Consider the following 22,903-nt stretch of genomic DNA (forward strand, 5'->3'; position numbering starts at 1 on the left):
ACACGTAACCACTCGTTGATAACGAGTCTTTCACGTCGGATATCCAGTTAGCATCACAGTACCCTTCAAGTACCGGGGGATATCTCGTGTAGTGTATTCCAAAGTTTAGAGTATACTTTAAGTATCTCAAAACTCTCTCAAGTGTTTTCCAATGTTCTCTACTTGGATTACTTGTACAACGACTCAATTTGTTCACCGGGCATGCAAGATCAGGTCGAGTGCAATTTGTAATATACATAAGACACCCAATGATCCTTGCATATTCTTCCTGTGCAATAGGTTCACCTATGTTCTTCTTCATGTGAACATTGAGTTCCAATGGAGTTTTTACAGGCGATTTATCAAATGCATTAAACCTTTTGAGCACTTTCTCAATGTAATGAAATTGTGTCAAAATTATTCCATCAGTGGTCCTGAGAATTTTCATTCCAAGGATCACGTCAGCTAACCCCATGTCTTTCATGTCAAAATTCCTTTTTAACATGTTCTTCGTATCAATAATAATACGATTGTTGCTTCCCATAATCAACATGTCGTCTACATAGAGGCAGACCATAACGTACCCGTTATTGGTACTTTTGATGTAGACACATTTGTCACATTCGTTGATTTTGAAGCCATTTGACAATATGACATTGTCAAATTTCAAGTGTCATTGCAGTGGCGCTTGTTTTAATCCATAAAGAGACTTTACTAGTTTGCATACATTTTTCTCTTGTCCAGGTACTACAAACCCTTCAGGTTGCTCCATATAGACTTCTTCTTCCAGATCACCGTTTAAGAACGCAGTTTTAACATCCATTTGATGAATCTCAAGATTGTGCAGAGCAGCAATCGCGAGAAGCGCTCGAATGGATGTAATCCTCGTCACTGGTGAATAGGTATCGAAAAAATCGTACCCCTCACGCTGCTTAAATCCTTTAACGACTAAACGCGCTTTATACTTGTCTATTGATCCATCAGCTTTATATTTTCTTTTTAGGATCCATTTGCATCCTAAAGGTTTGTAACTTTCAGGTAAATCAACCAACACCCAAGTGTGGTTTTGCATGATTGAATCAATTTCACTCTGGACTGCTTCCCTCCAGAGTAGTCCGTCTGGTCTAGGGAACGCCACTTTGATAGACGAAGGTTCTTCATCTAGCATGAAGGCAATATATTCTGGACCAAAATCCTTGGTTATCATGCCTCTCTTACTACGTCTTGGTTCTGACACTTCAAGGTCTGAGCCCGGTCGCTTTCGCGATTCGGGCACTGTCTCAACAGGATCAGAACTAGTAGCTTCTTCTCTAGTACTGCTACTTGTACTAGCTTCTTCCTTTTCCTTGTCTTTACAAGGAAAGATATTCTCAAAGTAAACAACGTTATTTGATTCAATTGTCATTCCCACAGTCATTGTTGGAATGTCTGACTTGTGAACCAAAAATCAATGTGCATTGCTGTTTAGTGCGTACCCAACAAAAATACAATCGATTGTTTTAGGACCAATTGTTACTTGTTTGGGTGGAGGCACTTGCACCTTGGCTAAACACCCCACACTTTAATGTATTTGTATGAGGGCTTTCTACCTTTCCACAACTAATAGGGAGTGACATCCCTTCCCTTGAGTGGTATTTTATTGAGGATATAGTTGGCTGGTATAACAGCCTCCCCCCACATGTTTTGGGGTAACCCAGAACTAATCAACATGGCATTCATCATCTCCTTAAGAGTTCGATTCTTGCGTTCAACAACACCAATAGATTGAGGTGAATATGGGGCAGTTGTTTGATGTATTATACCACTAGCGTTGCATAATTTCTCAAACGGAGCAACCTATTCTCCTCCTCTATCGCTTCGAATCATCCCAATTCGACTACCAAGTTGATTCTCGGCTTTTGTTTTGAAGTTCTTGAAAGCTTCAATAGCCTCATCTTTACTTCTTAGAAGATAAAGATAGCAATACCTTGTGCAGTCATCAATAAAAGTGATAAAGTACTTTTTACTACCTCGAGTTTGCACAAACTTTAGATCACACACGTCGGTGTGGATTAGTTCTAAAGGTTTAGTGCTCCTTTCAACAGAATGAAATGGAGACTTCGTCATTTTTGCTTCAACACAAACTTGACATTTGTTTTGAGTGTTAAATTCGTTTATTTTTAGTAAATCCATATTTACTAATCTTTTTATAGCATTTGGATTCACATGTCTACAATGCCATAAATCACAACACTCAAACAAATAAGAAAATAAACTCATTCTTATTTATTATTAAGTTAGATAAGCTCATTGGTTATGCTCTACCAAAGTGCTATCTAAACAACGATTACAACAACTTGGACTCAAACTCTAGTCTAAGCCGCCAAGTTGTCTTGATCGACTTCTACTCAATGATAATGGCGTCTTGCTTCGCCTTCTTCTTTTTGAGCTTGTAGCAATCCTTTGCCCAGTGATCCGGTTTACCACAGTTGTAGCAATCCTTCATCTTCGCTTTGCCCTTGTCCTTGGCATTTGGGCGAGCACGCTTGTTGTTGAAGGGACCACCTTTCTCCAACAAGTTGCCTTTAGTTTGAGTTGGGTTTTTGACCTTGTTCATACGTTCCCTCACGTCAAATTCAAGGCGCAGCTTGACAATGAGATCTTCAAAAGTCATCTCCTCTCGTTTGTGCATGAGGTAGCTCTTGAAGTCAGCCCAGCTCGACGGGAGCTTTTCGATGACAGCCGCCATGGTGAAAGCTTCGGGCATATTCATCCCGTCGGACCCCAACTCGTGCAAAATGAGTTGGAACTCTTGCACTTGATCCATGATTGATCTACCATCGACCATCTTAAAGTCTAATAACTTAGCTGCTACATCATCACTACGATACTTATTCTCTAGTGCCTCCCAATGTGGTTTGGAGGTCTTTACATTGGCGTATATATGATATAGACTATCCTCTAAACCTTCCAAAATGAAATGTTTACAAAGGTAGTCGCCATAGCGCCAATCGTCATAACCAACATACACCAAAAAATTGGTCTCGGTTTCCGCCGGCACAAGAAGCTCGTCTTTCCACAGGAAATCGACCAGGCCCAAAGTCTGATGTAAAACATCATCTTGTGCTGTCACATTTTGAAGTGTGACCCACCAAACTTAGGTAGCTTTTCGGCCATTGCATTCGCCCTCGGGGGCAGCGTTGGCACCGATCCCGCTATGTTACCATAGCCCATCATGTTGGACCCGAAGGCTCCAACGGTGTGTACAAGCATGGACCCAATGGAAACACTTGAAGTGGAACCAAACGTTGACCCAAACGGAGTTTGGCCAACCGTTCATTGCGTGGAACTTTCTTCTCCAAGAGTTGTTTGCTTAGCACCAAACATGAAAGGAAGTGGTGTTGGACCACCAAAATGACCACCATTAAAGGTGGAGGTAGCAGCAACAGTGGTGGCAGACGCCACGGTTGAAGCGGCTGTGGCAGAGGCAGCGGCGACGGTGTTGGCAGCCTTGGTGGAGTTTGTAGGACCGGTCGACATCTCCAGCAAACGTATTTAGGTTACGAAATTCTTAAGTTCAATTATAAGTCAAAAGCTCCCACGTTGCAAGCTTTATCTCGTCTTGCGATTGTTGGAATACAAGCTTGCGGGCGTAGTTACAATGAAACAGAAAAGTAGGAGATGAGATTACAAAAGAAACTGTATTAAAATTACAATAGTAACGAAACCAGTAATACAGCCGAGTCGAGGAGGATCCTCTTTTCGCAAGATGAGATACGCCCCGATAGTGCTCTCGGTTTGGCGTGTCGTCCCCAAAGATAAAACGGCTTCGTCTCGTAGGTAGCAGCACCGCAGACCAACGAGCTCCAGCGAACTTAAACGAGGCGAGAACAGTGCTTCTGGACTATATGAGTGCAGAGAGTATGTGGATCCTAGAATGCAGATTTCTGTGTGTTTGGATGCATGGAGTGACAGTCCTATTTATAGGCACAGTCCACTTATGGAGGATCCCGTCTAATAATGACGGCAGTTACCAAGTGACCCCCACCCATCCAATAATGACGGCAGTTACGTTGTAACTCCCTCCTGTCCAATAATGACGGGAGTTATGGAGGTGTGGAAGGTTCTAGTTGGGAGACCAACGGGTCCTCCCGTCGGGTCGAGCCCCTTGTGCACGTGTAGGCCCAAACGATTGGGCCTCGTTCTTTAGACCGAGAAATCGTTGGTCCTTTGGGAGCTAAGGGTAGGCCCAAAGACCAACCCAAGAACCAATTGCCAAGATCCAAGTTCACGGCTAAGGTCGGGGATCGGGGCCGAGCGAGCGGCAGCGGCGCGCGTGTGTGGGCTTTGCAACCCATTACTTGTGCACATCTCTTTTATTACATGCACTGATGCAATAACTTATATAATGTCTTAATTATCATCCACAAAATAATGTGGCATAGGCATTAACATCTTTTTAATGCTTATCTCTTTCCACAACTCCATATTTCAAGTACCCAACTTTAAATAATTATTTCTCACTCACCGAAATCGGTTTTGAGTAAATAAATATACTATGATCATCTACTCGGAACGTAGATCGATCCTGTGCCATTTAATTCTGCTAAATTAAATGTTTTCGGTACTCGAAAATTATCAAACATTGGTTACTCACAACCAATTTCCAACATCCATCTCGTCCTCCAAATCGATGGCATCGGCATCGGCTTGTTCAGTTTGGTATGTGGATGGAATTTCTTCATCAGATTGTTGTTGAGCAGGGCGCTCCGCCATTTCCGCATCAGCACGGATTTGTTCCTCCTCTATTTCTTCCCGTTCACGGCGATTGGGCACCCTTTGGAATTGAGAAGTAGGATCCTCACTCCCAAGATAGGTTGCTTCGTCGAGATCTCGAATAACACGACAAGGGGCACGGGGTTTATTTCCAATGGTAGCAGTGTAGTCAACGAGTGTTTTTCCCTTTCCACCAATACGACCAGAGCCGGAACCGGAAGCAGCCATTTTTGTAGTGAGGATGATAAATGAAAGAAGGAAGAAGAGTAGTAGAGAGAGTGCAGAGAGAGTAGTAAAGAGATTATTTGTAGAGAGCAAGTGAGTAATATGGAGAGAAAAAGAATGCAGAGAGTAATATAGAGAGCAAGGGAGTAATATAGAGAGAGTTTTTGTAGAGAGAATTGCAGAGAAAGAGTGAAGAGATGATAATTGGTGTGAGGAAAATGAAGGGAATTAAGGGTGTATTTATAGGAAGATGTTATGGTGAATTTGAGATGAATTTGAGGTGAATTTGAAATTCAAATTCACTGCAAGCAGAGTAGCAGACGCTCCCCCTTAGCCTGCAAAGCTATCAATGACAAGGCACGCTTCTCAAGACTTTGGAGGCACTGGACCTATACATTCATACGCTACATGCTTTTACAGCTTGCACCTATACATATTTTTTCAAATTTAGTGAGAGAGAAAGAGAGAACAGCTCAAGTTGAGCACCTCACCTATACACTAAAATATTTTTAATACTCTGCTTTGCTTCTGCTATCACCCAAGAATCACCACCCTTTTAGGAAATAAATTAAATGTTTGGGGTCAAGGTGCTTGGAAAAGCAAACAAAAAATAAATATTGATAAACTCAGTATACAATAATATTTATTTTTATTAACTCAAGGTGCTCAGATTATATTATTTATGTTTGGGGTCAAGGTGCTCGGATAATTTTGTATTAACTCAGTATACAATAATATTTATTTTTATATATTTTAAACTTTTGTAATTCAATTTATTGATAAATTTCATATATATGTAAATCATTAAACATATACACGTGAAAAGAAAGACAAATTAAAGAAAGCAGAAAGAGAAAAAGTGACGCTACCCAAATAATGTGGAATCACTGAATATCAACAATTAAAAGTTATGAGTATTAACTTTTAAAAGTAAAATAAAGTAAAATTAATTATACTTTCTAAAATTTGAATACTGTTATTTGATTTCAACTCTAGAAGGGCTACTGTGCCTTTTCAAATACGGGCCTGAGAACTTAGGCCCAAATTATACAGCTCTAATATAGCCCATCAAAGAATCCCTTCAAACTCGCACGGTTCACGGTTCAAGTACAGCGGTTCACGATTCCACGGTTCCACGATTTCGGTTCTGATTCGGAATCGGGAACCGGCGGTTCCGAAAAATAGAACCGTAACCGAACCGTATTGAGCCGATTTCGGTTCCCGGTTCGGAACCGTCTCTAACGGTTCCGGTTCCTAAACTGTGCGGTTCGGTCCGGTTCACGGTTCCGGTTCGGATGGCCACCTCTACTATCACCCAAGAATCACCACCCTTTTAGGAAATAAATTAAATGTTTGGGGTCAAGGTACTTGGAAAAGCAAAGAAAAAATAAATATTGATAAACTCAGTATACAATAATATTTATTTTTATTAACTCAAGGTGCTCAGATTATATTATTTATGTTTGGGGTCAAGGTGCTCGGATAATTTTATATTAACTCAGTATACAATAATATTTATTTTTATATATTTTAAACTTTTGTAATTCAATTTATTGATAAATTTCGTATATATGTAAATCATTAAACATATACACGTGAAAAGAAAAACAAATTAAAGAAAGCATAAAGAGAAAAAGTGGCACTACCCAAATAATGTGGAATCACTGAATATCAACAATTAAAAGTTATGAGTTTTAACTTTTAAAAGTAAAATAAAGTAAAAATAATTATACTTTCTAAAATTTGAATACTGCTATTTGATTTCAACTCTAGAAGGGCTACTGTGCCTTTTCAAATACGGGCCTAAGAACTTAGGCCCAAATTATACAGCTCTAATATAGCCCATCGAAGAATCCCTTCAAAATCGCACGGTTCACGGTTCACGGTTCCACGGTTCCGGTTTGGAACCGGGAACCGGCGGTTCTGAAAAATAGAACCGTAACCGAACCGTATTGAACCGGTTTCGGTTCCCGATTGGAACCGTCTCTAACGGTTCCGATTCCTGAACCGTGCGGTTCGGTCCGGTTCACGGTTCCGGTTTGGATGGCCATCTCTAATTTGATGAAACCTTTTGTCTTGGCCACACCCGTATCTGGTCGTCCTTTAATCATGTATATTGCTGCTCAAGAATGTTCAATGGGTGCAGTACTCGCACAAGACAATGAAAGCGGGAAAGAATATGCTTTGTACTACCTAAGTCGGATGATGATGCCAAATGAGTTGAACTATTCGCCAATTGAGAAGTTATGTTTGCCTTTGATATTTTCCTTCCAAAAACTTAAGCACTACTTACAAGCTCATACGATGCAACTCATCTCCAAGGCAAACCCTTCGAAGTATGTTATATTGAAACCAGTTTTATCTAATAGACTTGAACGATGGTATCTCTAGCCGCAACAATTTGATATTATCTATATCCCTCAAAAGACAGTAAAGGGGCAAGTGATGGCTGACTTTTGGGCAGATCATTCAATCCCCGCCGAATGGAAATTAACTGACGATCTTCCAGATCAAGATGTACTTGCAATTGAAATCTCCCAACCTTGGACAATGTACTTCGATTGAGCATCTCGTAAAGAGAGAGCTGGTGCAAGAATTGTGTTTGTGTCACCGGAAAGACAAGTATTGCCATATTATTTCCCTTTGACCGAAAATTATTCAAACAATGTAGCGGAGTATGAAGCGCTCATCCTCGGTTTGGAAATTACAATGGATGCAAAACGGCTACACTTGAAGGTATATGGAGATTCCAAATTGATGGTGAATAAAATACTTAGAGTATATGAAGTCAAGAAGCTTGATTTGCTCCCATATGTCAAATATGCCCAAAAACTCATAGGACGATTGGGAGATATAGAACTTGAGCATGTTCCAAGAAAAGATAATAAACAAGCTGACGCATTAGCAAAACTTGCCTCTACAATAGCCATGGTTGGATAAAAAGTTACTATACTAATTTGCGAAAGTTAGGTGATACCACCTATTTTCGAAGATGATGATTGTGAAGAAAATGAAATGTTGGGAACCTTGTGGAATATCCTAGTCCTTGTTTTGATGATACCAAAATTCATAGGTCTTAATTGTAATAGACTAGAACAGTTTTTGAACTCAAGTGTTAGAGTTCGTTTCTAGTTTAGTATGCGGTTCGGAAGACTGAAGGACTGAAGACTGAAGGACGAAGGACTAAAGACTGAAGACTGAAGATACCAACTGAAGTATCAGTTGAAGAATCAGTTTGGAACTGATTACTTAATGCGTGCCACAGACTGATACTAAAGTCAAGTATCAGTTGATCAGTCTTCCTCGGACTGATCTTCCAACGTTCAAAGGAAGCCACGTACTCACTATAGTACAGCCGCATTAAATGCAGAGATCTCAGGATCTTATCTCTGCAGAGGTCATTCCTATTTGGTGGTTACTTTATCAGAGACGTCACATCTCCTGTCCTTCAAGAGAGCCGTTTCCACCAGACAAGGAACTTCGAAGATTGAAGCCTCAGCCCAAATTCGAATTGCTCTCCAACGGAAAAAATCTTGAGGACGTTCTACGCCAACGGATCTATTCAAGAGTTCTCCTACAAATAGCGCTCGAGGATCAACTTCAATCTTCACCGATTCAACGACATAAGCTGAAGCTCTGCCGAAATTACTACTCAGCCTTAAGCTTAATCTCCCCAAAGCTTGAATCGAAGAAGAGAATTCCAAAGCCAAAATCAGTCACTGCTGATTACATACATTATCTTAGACCTTAGGCAAACCTTTGTTTACCCAGAAGCCAAGGTCAAACTTGCTACAAAGAACTTGTTCTTTGCAGTATAGTTGGCACTCGTTCAAACCTCCTTTCCAAAAGAAAGATTTGAGTGTTTTGAGTGATTCGGAGGTCAGAAGGGTTTTCTGTCTCTGAGAGTCTTAGCGCGGGTTGTGCTAAGCAAGAGAAATCCGACGCGAGTGAAGCGTGGGTACTGAAGAAGGGTTTTCTTCAGTGGTACGGTTGTGTGCACCCGGCAAGCACACGGTTTGGTTTGCAGTGCACCTGTTAAGCACTTGCGGAGTGGATTGTTGGTCTGATCAACCAACCGTGGATGTAGGAAAGGGTTTTTCCGAACCACGTAAAAGTGTCTGTGTTGTTTACAGCTTTCAGTTTTACATTCTTACTTGTGTTGTTTCAATTGATAAACTGAATACTGACTAACTGCAAAGAGAAACCTAAGACCAACAACGTGCTCAACCGAGGCTATTGCGAAACTAAGTGTAATTTCCGCTGCGTATGATATCAGTCTGACTGATCTATCTTTTGATAGTCAGGAAGAGTGTTATCATCTCTGTTTTAGCAAACTCGACTGAAGCCCATAAGTGCATCAGTTAAGTTCCAGTAACTTAACTGATAACTCCTTACTGAAGAGCGTTCAGTATCAGTCGTCAACCTATTTGGTCAAAACTATTTTCAGTCAACAGGTGTCTTTGTTTGCGTGCAAAGTTTCGTTTAGATCTCTATCTTGAGATCCCTCTGATAGAGGATTTTATAAAAATAGCCCATAGGTGTATTCCCCCCCCATACACCTATTCGAGACCCCCCGGGACCTAACAATTGGTATCAGAGCAGGTTGTTCGCAAGAACACTCTGTGTCTGATTAGGTTCTGATTGAACTAGATTCTTTTTCTCAAGAGTCTCGAAAAAGTTTTCTCTTTCTTTCTGTGCTTGCTGTTTGTTCTATCTGTTGTTATCTGTTCTCTCTTTTTTGATAGAGACTAACCACAGCAGATTATCTTCTCTACCTATGTTTAGTATTGAAAATTACGACATATGGAAGTTTAGGCTTGAAAGCTTCCTCACCGCCCAATATTGCCGAATGTGGGAAGTCATCACCAAAGGACCAATCATCATCACCGAAACCGTCAAACGGATCCCTATTGATCCACATCAGGATCCTTACGAAGAGGTCTGACCAAAGCAAAAGGCAGACTTCACCACCGAAGAAAGGAAGCAAGATGAGCTAGACAACCTCGCCAAAAGTATCATCTCCGGCACCGTTCCCGACAAGCATGTCATGAAGATCATCAAGTGCGGAACTGCAAAGGAGATGTGGGACATTCTTGAAAGAATGTGCGTAGGTTCCGAGGAAATCGAGCGGCCCCTAGGCTTCATGCCCCCTCTGTTCTTCCTTTTGTGATTCTACTTGCCCTGATCGGCGGCCGGAGAAGAAGGCTCCATATCAGTACGATTCTTCTTGCAATCGTTAGTAGCATGGCCAACAACAGAGAAAATCGAACAAAAATATGGAATTTTCATATGCAAATTCAATTTCATAGACATCATCACTACATTTCACATCCAAATAATCAGGAACCTCAACAGCAACATTCATTTCAACAAGCAGCCGAGCAAAATAACCAACAGAAGCTCTAGCAGAACAACCATCAATAATAATAGGAGTACCCACCTGCCTAGCAATACCAGTAAGCACCTCAGGATACCAATACTCACGAGGAAGATTGAAAATACGAATCTAAACTTGAGCAAGAGTCGACGCGACCTTATTGGGATTAAACTTGGGAACCTAAACTTGGAGATAGATAATTTCAGTACGCAAGCGCCAAGAAGCCTTAGAGAAGGCATTAGAATAATCATCCTGCATGTGAAGAGAATTTCAAGGTGAAATAACCTTTTCCAAGAGGAATGACCTCCCAAGGGTGCGACGGCTTCCACAACAAAGTTAGCTCATTGTAAATATTAGCAGCATAACGGGGAGCATCATTTTTGCGAAGAAACAACCGGCCATTCACCACATATTGGAATGAGCGGATTTGCCTCTGATGGAAAGCCAAAGAGAGGGTGAGGCACGGGCGATCGCCCTCCATCGAGGGCTTGAGGATCGCAAAGTCGTGAGCCAGAACATCGGCAGGCCATCCCGACTGCAACTTGAGCGTCTCGGCGAAGGATTTAGCATGAGGGGGGACACGCCTATTGGTCAAAATAGGTGGCAGACGAACTCTTGTCTCCAGGAAGAGAACAGTAGTTGTCTCCAGGAAGAGAACAGTAGAAGCATTCCCGGAGTGGGACGACTGCCCAGCTCTAACAAACCCCGGCGGCGGAAGCAACGAGGTTTTCGAAAAGAGGATACCGGTAGGGCTGCCGTGAGGCACATCAGCCATAGACAAAGAGGCGGCTGCATGAAATTACGAGGAGTTCGGTCCCTAAAGCCTGCTCAAATCAGTCGGAGCAGCAGGCTGCTGCTAGCGAGACCCAACACCCGGCTGTTCCGCCAAGCCATTAAGCACAATAGAAATCAGATCATTGGTAATTCCGGTGGCAAGAGAATCGATGTGAACAACGGCATGTTGATTGGCCAAAAAACTTGCATCAAACATAACCGTAGAAGACGTAGGGTTATCCGCAATCAGCGACTGCTGGGCTGTGACAAAAGAGCACGAATGAGAAACAGAGTGCATGCCCTTAACAGAATCAATCATGGGCAAGCCTTGGAAGGAGAGACCACCGCCTATCGGATCAGACTGACAGCGAACGGTTGTAGAAAGAACATGCTCGGAAACCCTAGCATCTGCGTGAGGCGGGTGCTGCACAAACTCGTTCATAACCGTAGAAACCTTAGGTGGCGGCGCATCATCAGGAAGTTTCGGAAATAAAACCACAGCATCAGAACAATAAACATCCGCAGCGGAAGGGAACAGAGCCGATGGAGGAGTCGCTGATTGTTGGTGAGAAGGCGGACGATCAAAATTACTTGAGATTGGAGGAAACAGCGACAGAGGTGAAGCCATGGTCGTCGGGAGCCAAGCCAACGACGAGCGGGCGAGCGCGGAGAAGCAACAGCGAGAGAGCGAAGGCGCCAGTAGGTCATCTTAGTCCCAGAAAATAAATCAAAAGCATAATAAATAAGAAAGAAATAATAAAAACTGAATTATATAAAACTTGGAATGAAAGTTGAATGACAGCTGAAATCTTGTAGGAAAAATAAAGCCAATCTAAAACCTAGAAAACAATGAAAGTTTAAAGCTATGAAACTAAGAAATAAAGTCTGGACCCCTAAATAGGTCAATAATGAGCCCTATTTATAGTATCAGGGAAAAACCCAGTACAATAACTAAGAAAAATGCAAAAACCTAAAAAACACAGACAAAACGGCGACCCGAACGACGGGCGCCATTTTGGTCGCCGTTTTCCTTCACAGAAAGAGCCAAATTGGGCGACCTACGTTTCTGGACTACTACGCACGATGTTTTTGTTTCGGCCATATTTTCCTCATTCAAACTCCGATTTGCAATCCGTTTACGCTCACGAACTCCTTTCGAGACGTACTACAACTTCTATTTCAAACCATTCTTTCAAATTTGATCTCAAAATTCCTATAAATTCCATCAAAGTTCGAGCAAGTATCATATTACACAAGATAAAGCAATATAAGCACAAAACAATCATCTAACACTCACTTTCCTATAAAATTGACATCATATGAACACTAAAAACCATGAAAACTGATCTGTTTTCAGCCGAAGCACTACCCTAAAAGAAGTAAAGATAGAAATTGTTGCTAATTTCATCAAGACCCACATCATCTATCGCTATGGAGTTCCATGATATATTATTGTTGATAATGGAACACCTTTCAGCAATATGTTAATAAATAAACTTTATGAGAAATTTGGATTCAAGCAACGAAAGTCGTCAATGATTTGCCGAAGCTTTAAATAAAACCTTGTGCAACTTGTTGAATAAAGTAGTTGTGAAGACAAAGCGAGATTGACATGGGATTGGAGAAACATTATGAGCATACAGAACAACTCATAATATTCCAACGCAAGCTATCCTTTATTCATTGGTGTCTGGTGTAGAGGTTGTCATTGCTCTTGAGCAGGAGATCCCGTCACTAAGAATTGATATACAAGAACGCTTGACCGAAGAAGAAAATGTTTGCCTGCCCTTGGAAGAGTTAGAAGCATAGGATGAAAAGAGATTGGAAGCTGAACATTGGAGTGCTATCAAGCTCGATTGTCAAAGGCTTTCAACAAGAAGGTACGACCACGCTCTTCTCAATTGGAGATTCGATACTTCCGGTGAGAAGGCCAATTATTACCACTCATCGTGTTGGAAATAAATTTGTATCAAGATGTGATGACTCATATATCATCAAAGAAGTTTACACTAATGGGACATATAAGCTGCTCTCAGAAGACAACGTGAGAGTTGAGCCCATAAATAAAAATTCTTGAACAACTAGTATTCCTGAAAAATACTACAAGAAAGACTAAAAGATAGCTCCATGACGCACGAGCCTAAACTGCAAATTACTCCAGGCACATATGAGTATAAACTATGCACGACATCCGCCGAAAAAAGTGTATGTTGTTGAACTGCTAAACTTTTCCTACCAAAAGGTAAAATATATGGTTTAACTATTATATACTCCACTTTGTCTATATAGTGGTTAAAAGAAATAGTCACTCCTGGCCCGCAAGAGTATAAATTGTGTATGACGCCCCCTTTAAAATACAAGTTGATCTTTGAACTACGTTTTGACTTGATCACTATCAAAAGGGTACGTAGGCAGCTTAGATATTTTTAAGTTCAGTCATGATGTAGAGTTGTTTTTTCAAGTTGAATTATTATCATTCAAATTTGGTGCTTACTTTAAGATTCAGTTATTATGATTCATTATTTGAATCAATGTGTTTAGAGAACGGAAAGATACAAGAAGAAGTATGCATAAATTTTGAGAAGATCATGAAGAAAGAAAATGTGTCAAATACTCTATTGCATTATTGTTTACTATGACAAAACAACAAAATGAAAATGCAAAAAAAAAAAAAATGCAATAAATCAAACAAGGCTAAGCAAATAGGTCTTGATCTTCCAATTATTTTTTAGTAGCCACCAAGAGATGCTCCGAATTCTTCACGTTCTCCAGTATCTCACCATCAATAAGAAGGGAACTTTTATACTTGTCAATCTCTCCTTTGAGTCCTTACCTATGATATCATTTTGAGTCATTTGAAGCACTCCACTGTGACCCCTCAAAGACTTGGTCAACTCATCCTTCTGCTCCTCTAGCTTGGCAAGCTTCTTCTTGAGATTGTTGACTTGAGCAATCTCTTCCTTTTCTTTATCCCGAACATCACGAAGGCAAGCTTTGATATTGCAAAATTGTTACCCCGAATTCTCCCCAAACTCATGAGATGCCAATCTTGCCTTGTTATATGTAGCAGCTCGGGTAAAAAGTGTGTTGATACTAGCTTCAAGATGAGAAAGATCAAAGTATTGTGGAAAACCCTTTATACGAGAAATGTCAACTCGTATCTCCTCATCGATAGATAATATGTGTTGTATCGGCGTCCTTGTTATCTTACTACGGAGAGCACCCCAAATGTTTTTAAATTCAGAGATAGCTTTAATCTTAGTTCCAACTTTAGTTGTAGGCGTAGCACTTGCTTTCTCATTAAGGACGGGAACTACACTCAAATGATCACCCTCAACAGACTAAAGTTATCTTGCGAGCTTTCCTTGACATCAACATCAAAAGCCTTTTCATGTTCCTGTAAGAGAACAAAAAATATGTCAAAGAAAAAAAAAGGAAATGAACATCAACGTATGAGCAAGGAAATAATGGATAATACCTCATCCACAACGAAAGTTGGATCGCGATGATCGCCTTGGACTTGTTCCTCGACCTCAAAAACCTCCTCACGTGTTTAAAAGTAAAATATGTCAAGACAAGATAAAAAAATGTAGTAACATGTGAACAAAGGGATAATCAAATAATACCTCTGTCACAGTGACACTCGAATCGTGATGATCGCTTTGAGAATGTTCATCAATAGGTTCCGGAGACTTGACATGTTTCTTCTTCTAATGACGCTCATCACTGCTGCCACTGACACCATCTAAAGGAACCATAACTACTTTATGTTTTTTTCCTTGGAAGGGCCAACTTGTTGAGCTTTGTATTGATCCTTTCAGACACCATTTGTTTTTGGCGGAGTTGATGTTATGTTTTCTTCAAATGAGCTTCTATACACTTGACTCCACCAATCTTTGTAATCTCCACTTAAGAGCTTCTTTGCTGATGAAGGCAAGCATAGGAGAAGAGCTTTGGACGCAAGCCTACGTAGCACACACGCATACCGATACTTAACGCCATCTTCCAAAGAAACTTCTCGGATATTTTGAGAAAGAACACCTGGCGTCACTTGGTAGAACCTAAACTGGCGACTGAAGCGATGTGGACTATAAGGCTCAACAATAAAACCATCTTCTAATCTCCAAGCTAAATAGTTGGAGCGAATATTTTGAGAAAGAAGCAAAAACTTCTCGGATATTTTGAGAAAGAAGCAAAGCTCGAACTCATTTGCATCTTCACCATCGATGAAAAAGTTGTCTTCATCCCTACTATACATTGTGCAACTCCATACGACTTGATCTCCTTTATGAATCTATTTACAAGCTTTCAAATCGTCATAAATTCTCGCAACCTTCTCTCGTGTATTGAACCATCTTGGGATGCAAGAGTCTCGCTCAATTGGAAAATGAGTTTTGAAATAGTATGTCATCCAAGCGTAGATAAAATGGACCGGAAAAGTTGCTCGAAGAAAAAAAGGCTCCACGGAATTTGAAATCTTGTTTAAGCCTCGAAAAATGCTAGCCAAAACGGGAACAGTGAGAGCCACATTTTGTTAGGTCACCATTATGCAAGCCATTTTGAATATGCTCAGCCTAATCAATGTGGCATCACCTTCGGGAAGAACAAAATAGCACAACCAACAAGCAAGATAGGCACCCAAATAAGTCTCTTCCCAATACCTCTCATTGATGTAAAGCTTTAAAAATAAGCCCTTCTCGACAGAAGACCATGGTTCATGAGCATAGAACTCGCCAGTAGGATTGTGTGTAAATTTGAAGCGTACCGACTTTTTCTCCTTACATGGGGGAGGTGATTGAAACCTTGGCTTCTTTTTGGACCGAAACTTGATCCGCTCCCCAATCGTGACTGAACATGTCAGAGCCTTTCCATTGTCATTCCCAATAGCATGATAAGCATGAAACAGATAGCTGCAGTTCACATGACAAATCCTTTTCCATCCCAATTGACACCAATAAGCTCTATCACCTCGTCATAAAGTCTGCCAATTGCTGGAATGCCGTACAAGAATTGCAAGTCTCATAATGAAATAGATAGCTCGACGCTTGACGTTAGCAAAATATTTTTGTTGGGAACCAATCTTTACAAAACGCCTTCATCACTTTTATTTCTATCATACGTGAAAAGAGAAGCATAAACAGGGTCATAAATTTAGATGGTCTGAAGATCATGTCCGAAGCGGCTAAGAACGTCTTTACTCCATTCCCAATATCCTTTGAAGTGACGAAATTCTCCATAAAATCGCATATCATCTCCCCGCTTGGCGCTTTCTTCGGCGATCCGTCGACCCAAAGTCAATAATGGAGTCACTTCGTGAACTGGTTGATGATGAGACGACTCCAATGTCCAAGCCACAGTTGTTTTGGTCAGCGTAGTCTCTCGGGTCTACATCTCTCTATGCAAAGGATTTACAAATTTGGGCCATCTTCTAGCATAATGACCAATAAATGGTTTATGCACTTTGATGCGTGTTCCTTTGTTAGTTGGTTGCTCCTTGTTGTCTAAAACCACCAAGTACTCCTATTGGGAGACATAAACATCCTTGAAGTAAACCTTGTTGGAGTATTCCGAGGAGTAAATGAGAAAAGGGCTCCAAGCAAAACTTCTCAATTGATGCAATCAAAGTCTCCAATTCCTACAAAAGAAAAGCAAAAGAAAAAAAGTACGTCAATATCATAAACCAAAGTCTAACGTGCTTTTAAGAAGTGCAACAATGTCAAATATCTCATGCGTTATATGACATATGACATGCACACTAGCATAAAGCAAATTGATGAATTTTATGATTATTTGAAAACAAAAATGCACAAGACATTGGACATAAGATTCAAAGTATGTGTATATGCTACAAATATTTGAGTTCAACAAAAGATTTAAAGTGAAGAAATATAGTAGAATATTGCCTCTCAAGCCATTTATTTATAAAGTAAATAATTGAGGCAAGTGTGCGTGTGTTGGCCAAGCAGTAAGGGGTTAATGCCTAAGGCCAAAGGTCTTGGGTTCGAGCCCCCTGTGGCGCGGCCATTTAATTTCTTTATCTAATATTGTAAATTTATCAAAAAATAATAATAATAATTGAGGCAAAATGTGTGCATGTGTTAGCCAAGCAATAAGGCTTTAATGCTTAAAGCCAAAGGTCTTGGGTTCGAGTCCCTTGTGACACGGTCTTTAAATTTCTTTATTTAATACTGTTAATTTATATATAAAAAAAGGGTTAATTGCATCAAAATACCTGACCTTTTTCTAAAATTTGATTTTTTGACAAACTTTTTAATTGTAGCAAAAATTTTAGCTACGTTTCAATTTATTGCAATGTCCGTTCCGCGTATATTTCCGGCCAAATCCATGCTGAGGTGGACCTCCGTAAAGCTTAGGTGGCATGTCGTGCCGGGTAATGAAACATTGTCGTCTCAAATCCATTACAATAAATTGAAACGTAGTTAAAATAAATTGGCCGGAAATGAATGGATTTGGCCGAAAATATACGCAGGAAGAACATTGCAATAAATTAAAATGTAGCTAAAATTTTTACTACAATTTAAAAGTTTATCAAAAAACCAAATTTTGGGAAAAAGGTCAGGTATTTTGATGCAATTAACCCAAAAAAAAAATTAAAATTCGAGTCATCAAGAAAAAAAGTACCGAAGAATTGTCGTTGATCCCCTTTCTAAGAAAAAAAAAACGTCCAAGAGTAAAAAAAGATACTAAATCCTGATAAATAAGCCCATTATAACCTTAAGAATATTGTACAAAATAGATGCGACAGAGACAGAGAGAGGATTGCCAAAAACATCACAGTTGGTAGCAAAATATTTAGGTGAAGTTACAAAGTATATCTCTATTCTAGACTTGTGGGGCTGAGTTATTCCTGTACAAAGACCAAGCCTTGCAGGTGCCACATGCTATGGAAAATAGAGGGTAGCCAGACAAGTTTCCTCCTCAAAGTAAAGTTAGAGTGACTTGTTATCACCACTGAGGCTCTCATAAAACAGAATGTATCCATGGTCTGTGTTGCTCGAGTATTCTTGGGCAGATCCGAAAAACGTCTGGATGGCCGACTCATCAATCATCTCCGCATTCTCATCATCAAAAAACAGCCAGTGATTATGACTTTTCACAAGACTTACGTAATGCCCGTGGTTTGGCCCCGTCCCCACATGAACAACCACAGCAAACAACGAGTACTCGGAGTCGCCAGCATCCAACGTGGTGCTGAGTTTCAGTTCCAGGGGGAACACAACCCGGTAGGATAACTTCTTGTGTCTGTTTAGTTGTTCCATGTACTTGAATCGCTTGAGATGAATCACCAAGATACGAGGTGATTTCTTTATCTTCATCCTCTTCTGGGCTTCTTGCAAACTGTATTTAGATACCAAAACAAATTAACTTTCTTCATCATGATCATGAATACATACTTATAACATAAACTAGGCCAACCACCTGCAGCATTTGTCACAGAAGAATTTATCTTCAGCATTCAGGGTTTCCGTAGAGCTGAAATTCTTGAGGCAGCTAGTAATTGAGCTGTTTTGTTCAATATCAAGGCTTAAATCTAAGAATGTCTCGTCCCTTGCAGTAACTGTCTCACACCTTAAACACCTCGTCTCATTTGTGAGAATACCCTGCATCTCATTCAAAGTCAAGATCAAAACAAAGATAAGAAAAACAAATATTAGGCAACAACACAGTCGCACAGACATGTGAGCAACAAATTAAGTTTAGCAAAAGAAAAAGAGAAGGACCATGTTATAAGTATCCAGATATGTACATTATTATGCTTCTGAAGCATTAACAAAGTGCCTGTCAAATTCCTAAAGTCATAGGATAACCATTAGCTTTACCTGAAAATTTTTGTGGACCCAGGTAACCGCAAGTTCCTGCTTAACACCATTGACATGACCGTTGCTCGGCCCATTTGAGACATTCTCACTTGTTGCTTTGAGACACTCTTTCTCCAGTATGTCAACAAGTTGGTTTAGCAAGAAGTTCAGAAATTCATGAGCATCCTGCATGACAGGACAGTTGAATATCAGTTTATGAAATTTCCAAACAGTATTCATGATAAAAGATGCATAAACAAGAATCCTTTTTGCCAAGTCATACCATATAATGCATGATAAGCTACAACCATCTCACTCATCTCAAGCTGTAATAACCAGAAAGTCCTAAAAGATGTTTTCAATAAGCCAAGGCTCTTAAAAACGTAAGCATTTATGTAAAAACAATCTGATCGACATAAAAAGAATTAGCCCAGTCATCAGAACAAGCAACTTATTGACAAAGCACATCCACACTGGTGATAAGAATAAAAAATAAAAATTGAACTTGAAGAAATCCACATAAGCTGATAAACAAATAATAAAATCCTTGTCTTGGATAAAGAGAACAAGTGAGAGAGACAAATGATTCTCCAAATGACTTAAATCCCTGACCATACTGGTGATAATAATTAAAAATAAAAATTGAAGAACTTGAAGAAATCTTTGTCTGGGATAAAGAGACAAGTGAGAGAGATAATGATTCTCCAAATGACTTAAATTAAATCCCTAACCATAATTTCACAATTTAGTGAACTCAAAGTGCATGAGGGCAATCGCTAACTACTGAAAATATATATATTAAAAACGAGAAAAGCATCATTGATCAAATCAATTATTGACTACATACAGAACTTTACCTATTAGGAAGAAAACATATTCTGATATCCTACATAAATATGTGGCCTCTTTGTTGGTGTTCACTAAGACTAGCTATATTACTAGGAAAACCCCAATATACAAGTACATACCTGGTGCATGTATCCCCTGAAAACATCATTTTCTTTTCTAAGCCTTTGCACAAAGCGTTTTGGAGCTATCACACCTGTTTTCTTCTTCTGAGAGTTAATCTGTGCAGAAAATGTCAAGAAAATTTGTCAGTCTCAACTCAATAGTATAACCCCCCCCCCCCCCCCCCCCCCCGAAATAACCCGACAGGCAAGCCATGGTCATATTACTATAATTTTGAAGGTTATTATGACAGTGTTATGATTATCATTAACAGATGCAACAGGATTCTCAAAAATACCATGAAGTAGGAGAAGGTTTCTTAATTTCACTAGGAACCATGTTACATATATTCTATGTGGGAGGCATTTACTTTATGATTGATAAGATACATGATTGACTATTTTTATCCTCGTTACAAGGATTTTTCCAATCCCACTCTTTGAATGAGATATGAATCAAGCAATATTAGTTCAAATGATAAAAATTATCAAGGGCCTTCGGATATCCCAAAGTTCCAATCCATCTAAGTAAACAAGGGATTAGCCTTACTATGTTTATCTATCAAGGCTAATCCTCCAAAGTAAACGTCCCCTCGATGGATTATTCTAACAAACACAAATTCTACCCTCATACAATATAGAACTACGTTAGCACAAAAGGTAATAGTTCTAGAGGTGCTACCAAGGTTCAAAACATACCAAATATGAATTGTTGCAAATCTTACATCTACTACCTGTGAAAAAAGTTCCGCAAGACAAGTCAAGAGGTTTTCATCTGCTTCGCCTTGGCTTTTGTTGTTGGAATAATACTCCAATAATTGTTCACGAAATGGTACACAAAAGTAGAGAGCCTGAGAAAAAAAACAAATCAGGGAAAAGTAAAAAAGAAAAAACGAGAATCTCAGAACATACAAGAGAATCTTGTATCATAACATGCAACATGCTTTAATATAATTGAATCTACTGGTCTAACATTGAATATCCCAGGCACGGAAATTATGTTTCTATATATCACTTCATTTGCCATAAGAAAAATCGTAGATATTTACGACCTCTCAAAGATATGCAATTCTCTCCGAGAAATGCAACAACCTTAAATCACCCCACCTCCTCTACCTACACCACTAGCACGGGATGCTATGCTTATTATCTATACAAAAGATGAAGCACAAGACAACTCAGTCTCCAATAATTATTCGATGTACCCATCCACCGTTATTCAGTTTGAAACCAAGCACACTATATAACCTCTGCCCAAAACAAATCAACTAAAAGTGATACATCAACAAATTTCCTAAATTAAACCAACAAAAACCAATACACGAGTTGGTCTCTATTTTCCGGCCACCAGTCAAACCAGCAATGGAATCTATCAGAATTTGCCCAGAGAATCAAATAATCGACCCTTAGGGAATGCAACAAACAGAATTCATGCAATCAAACTATCGAAATATCTTCCTTCAGCGATTTTAATCTCAAACAACGAACAAGCCCCTATTAATCATAACACAGCCCAAACTCAAAAACCTAAACCCGCATAGAAACGAAGAATCCCTCGAAACAAAAATATCCCCACAAATCAAACATAATCTTGAGAAAATCGACCTGCAAAACGCTGTTACAATAGCATGTGTTGCCGAAATTCTCCAAGCCGAAATATCTTTCACCTTCGGGAAAATGGTCGCCCAAAGCCTTCTCTAACTTGGAGCCCGCCACACCCATTGTGAGTGTGACACCATCCACCATATACCAGAACTCCTCTATCCCTCTCGCTTTCTCTCTCCTCCACGCATCTTCACCTCTCGCCAATCTCTCTCTAACTCTGCTACAGTTTGATTATTAGACGCCTTTCTTTTCAATCCCTTTATAGTTGGGTTTCTTTGAGGAGCTGATTTTGTGAAATCAAGATTGTTGTTTTCTTCACCTACGACCTTGTAGTTGTAGGTGTATCTATTCATTCATCGAGTATTGACTCTCGATTTTATTTATTAATAATTTAAAACGAAAATAAAGAATTAATGCGATAAAATTTAGATTTGAATGAAGGACGAAAAGAAGTGAGTGACGAATCTCGTGCTTGGACATTATGAGATCGTGTTGATTTGTTACAAATATTGCCATTGACTTGTTTTTATTGAAAAAATTAATATTAATATGTTGGACGAGGACGACAAAGGGATATATATTAATTGATAATTAATTCATTTTCTTCGCCTCATCGAGATAAATATCAGTTTTTGACACATCGCCTTGATTTCTCAAAAATATCTCATCCTAAGCATAATTATAAAATATTTATTTTATTTTTTATTTATTTATGGCCCTTAAAAATAATTCGGCAAATGGTATTTGACGTTTTCCGGCCAAATGTCATGTCAGGACTCAGTAGTACACGTGCAATTAAAAGAAAAAACTCACACAATCCACGTTTTTTAAAATATCTATTCTTTTCTTCAATCTTTCGAAAAAAGATTTCTTCATCGAGCTTCTTCTTCCTCCCATCTTGCCTTCTTAATCAACCCTAGCTCATTCAACCCACCGCCGATTCCTCCCTCCACCGCTGATTCGTCGTCCGTCGATTCCTCCCCGATAATTTTTGAAGTATTCTACTGCTGAACAACAGCAGGATTTACACCGACGATTTCATTTCACTACATTTCTTCAAAGGCTCAACCTATTGAGCCGCAAGCTTCTTTCAGCAGCGCCACCAGTAACAAAGGTAGCGGTTCGCATGGTACGATATGACTCAACTTCTTTATTTTCCGTTGCAAGTTGTGAACTGATATTACTCAACTTTATAATAATGAAAACAAAATGTACTAATATTGTATAATACCTTTATTTTCCGTTTCTCTGTTTTCACCATTACTTTTTGTGTGCAATATATGAAAATTATGAGGAATTTTTGCGATTATTTTATACATTGTCCAACGCGCATTTAGCATGATTTATATTCTTGTTAGCAATTTGTATGTTAATTGACTAGTAGATGCTAATTTTGTTGTAATTTAAGTTTTGATGGCTTT

General features: G+C 39.5%; 1 protein-coding gene across 2 annotated transcripts; it reads right to left on the reverse strand.

Annotated features, from left to right (window-relative positions):
• Positions 1 to 17,815: 17,815 nt before the first annotated feature.
• Positions 17,816 to 21,983, reverse strand: LOC131019460 (ubiquitin carboxyl-terminal hydrolase 4-like). 2 transcript variants are annotated; one of them, XM_057948012.1, is made up of 6 exons: positions 21,483 to 21,983; positions 20,612 to 20,728; positions 19,899 to 19,997; positions 18,952 to 19,116; positions 18,551 to 18,732; positions 17,816 to 18,469 (listed from the first exon to the last, which is right to left on the reverse strand). In XM_057948012.1, the coding sequence occupies exons 1-6, from the start codon at positions 21,621 to 21,623 to the stop codon at positions 18,061 to 18,063; spliced, it is 1,113 nt and encodes a 370-aa protein (XP_057803995.1). In that variant the 5' UTR covers positions 21,624 to 21,983; the 3' UTR covers positions 17,816 to 18,060. The 2 variants fall into 2 exon arrangements, with proteins under 2 accessions (XP_057803995.1, XP_057803994.1); XM_057948011.1 differs by having other exon boundaries at positions 20,603 to 20,728; positions 21,483 to 21,955.
• Positions 21,984 to 22,903: the final 920 nt, after the last annotated feature.

This window comes from Salvia miltiorrhiza, chromosome 4 (genome assembly GCF_028751815.1).
Source record: "Salvia miltiorrhiza cultivar Shanhuang (shh) chromosome 4, IMPLAD_Smil_shh, whole genome shotgun sequence".
In the NCBI taxonomy this organism is placed as follows: Eukaryota; Viridiplantae; Streptophyta; class Magnoliopsida; order Lamiales; family Lamiaceae; genus Salvia; species Salvia miltiorrhiza.